Here is a 2,936-nt window from a genome sequence, read left to right as displayed (position 1 = left end):
CAGCATATTGCCCCCCAACAATCTGGTCCTCATTTTACAGACCTCAGAAGGATGGAACCTTGAGCCGGTGAGAATCGAACTGCTGGCAGTCCGCAGAATTAGCGTGCAATATTGCATTCTAACCATTGTGCTATCACAGCTTTTCCTGTTGCTCCCCATTTGCCTGCCCGAATTCCCTTTTTCTCAGTTGGCTGTGTGTGTGAGGCTCTAGGACAGGGGTGTCAAACTGCCGGCCAGCGGGCCGGCAATGGCAAAAAAGCTCCAATACGTTGCGCGATGTCACATGACGTCGGGAGTTTGACATGTCTGCTCTAGGATGTGAGAAATGTGTAAATATATTCATCGGGGTCAGCAATACCTCATGGTGGGGGTTGAGACCCCCATTTCCCGAAAGGGAAAATGATGGCATCTTTTGGCCAAAACTTCCACCTGGTGATCCTACCTGCCCAAGATAGACTTTGGGCTCCAACATCAGCCACTTTCTTTCAGCTTCGTGTGTTGCATCCACCCAACCACTGGAATCACTTCACCAAGGGCAGCAGCACCAGAAACCATGGTTAAACTAGCAATGCTTTAGTTGAGGGATGTGTAATTTCTGGTCTAAAAGTTGATCCCCGCTTTGGGAGAGTGTGATGGGGTGAAACTCCCAAATTTTATCTTGTGGCCTTTACGGTTTAACAAAATTAAAGTACGGTATTAACAAGTTTTTCTCCTCGCATATTTCATCATTTTCCCTTTCGGTGTCATTGAATTCTGCAGTGTGAGGTCTTGGTCAAGTCCAACATCCATCCTGAATCCCTTCCTTTTTTCATCTGCAGCTCTGTTCATTTTCCCCTTCTTTTCCCCTCCATTTCTCTCCCAAGCTTCTTCTACCATTTGCTAGTTTCCTTTCTAAATCAACCACCAAGAAGCAGCTGCCTCTTCTGAGAAAAAAACAGGGAAATAACAGTTTTTAGAGATTCTATCCAGCTTTATAGAAACCAAAGAAAATCCAAGCATTGGAATAAAATCCAGGATATTCGTTCTTCTCTATTTAGATTAAGCATAAAGAAAGTGGATCTTTTCTGGGTTGGGAGAATATGAGGATATAAATCCCAGTTACAAAGGAGGAGATATAAGAAACACACCCGGACTTCCGGCTGTGACGTCATCGTGGAGCGGGTGAAGGAATAGATCTCTGTTCCTAAATCCCGGGAAATCTTCGCTAAGAGCCCCGAAAGGGCTTTGCCGATCCCGGAGAGATTGGTAAACTAAAGAGGAAGCTTCAGAGAAGCCGGGTGGAACGCAAACACCCGAGCAAACCGGAGCTGCACTCTTAAAATTGGCGGAGAAGAAGCCGGTCTTTAAGGCCGGCCTGGAGCGATGGCGGCAGTCTGAGAGGGAAGCGGAAAGTGGAACTGACAGCTTCGTACGGGAGACGAGGAAAACCCCTGAAGGAGGTGAGAAACATTTGGCTGAGAGAAGGCGCAGAAAAGCAGAGCAATGAGGAGAGAGACATAGCNACTCCCATGTGAGTTTTCTGATATTTCCCTTTTAAGCAAAACATTTCTACACTTTATGAGTCTTTATGGCTTCATTCTTTTATGGATCTTTTGATGACGTCCAAGGTGTTGTTTTTGGGAAAAGCATTTCCCACACTCCACACATTTGTACGGCTTCTCCCCTGTGTGGATTCTCTCATGAACCTGAAGCAGTGTTGCTGTGAGAAAACCTTTCCCACACTCCCCACATTTATAGGGCTTCTCTCCTGTGTGCCCCCTCTGGTGTCTCCGGAGTTCAGCAGACTCCACAAATCGCTTGTCACATTCTGGGCATTGATAGGGCCTGTCTCCGGCGTGAAGTCTCTCATGTCGAATTAGGTGTGACCTTTGAGAGAAAAATCTTCCACATTCTGAGCACATTTCATTTTTCTTTCTTTCTACAAGCTTGTAAAGCTTCTTTGCTGTGTGAATCTTCTCATGTCTTTTAAGATATTCTTCGCACAAAAAAGACTTCCCACACTCCGGACATTTATATGGTTTCTCTCCAATGTGGGTTCTCTGATGTATCAAAAGTCTGTCTTTCCGAGTGAAAGATTTCTCACACACTGAGCATTTATGGGTCTTCTCTGCTGTATGGACTTGCCAGTGACTTCTAAGGTGATTTGAATGAATAAATGCTTTCCCACAGTCTAAACATTTGAATTTTCTTTCCCCTCTGTGAATTTTCTTATGACGTCTGAGGTTTGCTATCATATGAAAAAATTTTCCACACTCAATGCACTGGTAGGGTTTCTCCCCTGTGTGGATTATCTGATGTCGAAAAAGACTTTTCTTTAGAGCAAAACATTTCTCACAATCGTTACATTTATAGGGTTTTTCTCCCTTGTGTGTCTTTTGGTGACTCCAAAGTGAGGAAGGACTCCGAAATCGTTTCTCACATTCTGGGCATTCATGGGGTCTTTCCCCAGTGTGGATTGTCTGATGTTGCCGCAGGGATGAGTTCCTGGAAAAACATTTCCCACACTCCAGACATTGATAAGGTCTCTCCCCAGTGTGGATTCTCTGATGTTGCTGCAGGGATGATTTGCTGGAAAAACATTTCCCACATTCTAGGCACGTTCTGCTTTCCTCCTGTGTGTGTGTTTTATGATGTTTGCAAAGTGATGAACTCCGAGTGAAACATTTTCCACACTTGAAGCATTTATAAGGTTTTATTTCCATGTGAATTTTCCTGTGGATTTTGAGACTTTTTTTTCGAACAAAAAATTTCCCACACTCCAGACATTGATAAGGTTTTTGTCCAGTGTGGATTTGTTGATGTTTAAGCATCTCTGAGTTTTGAGAAAAGCAAAGCCCAGATTGCACACAATTGCAGGGGTTTCTCTTCAGTTGGGCTGTTCTGAGGCCTGGAAAAACACTGAGGCCTTCCTGAGGTCTCTTTCCCTGGTGGATACG

At 44.5% G+C, this 2,936-nt stretch overlaps 1 protein-coding gene across 1 annotated transcript in view; it reads right to left on the bottom strand.

The window, feature by feature from the left end:
- The window catches only part of LOC107300197 (zinc finger protein 721-like), a gene marked incomplete at its 3' end in the record, with an annotated part of 16,671 nt that extends 13,861 nt beyond the window's left edge, over nt 1-2,810 (bottom strand). The window contains exons 1-2 of the mRNA XM_029286957.1: nt 2,674-2,810; nt 1,657-2,484 (exon numbers count right to left, since the gene is read on the bottom strand). Of these exons, the coding sequence (XP_029142790.1) occupies nt 1,657-2,484; nt 2,674-2,810 (965 nt within the window). The remainder of the gene's footprint in view (nt 1-1,656; nt 2,485-2,673) is intronic.
- Nucleotides 2,811-2,936: the final 126 nt, after the last annotated feature.

This window comes from Protobothrops mucrosquamatus, unplaced genomic scaffold (genome assembly GCF_001527695.2).
Source record: "Protobothrops mucrosquamatus isolate PMUCROS unplaced genomic scaffold, P.Mucros_1.0 scaffold6355, whole genome shotgun sequence".
NCBI lineage: Eukaryota > Metazoa > Chordata > Lepidosauria > Squamata > Viperidae > Protobothrops > Protobothrops mucrosquamatus.
Note: the sequence above shows the minus strand (reverse complement) of the source record. Positions and strands in the feature narration are given on the sequence as shown.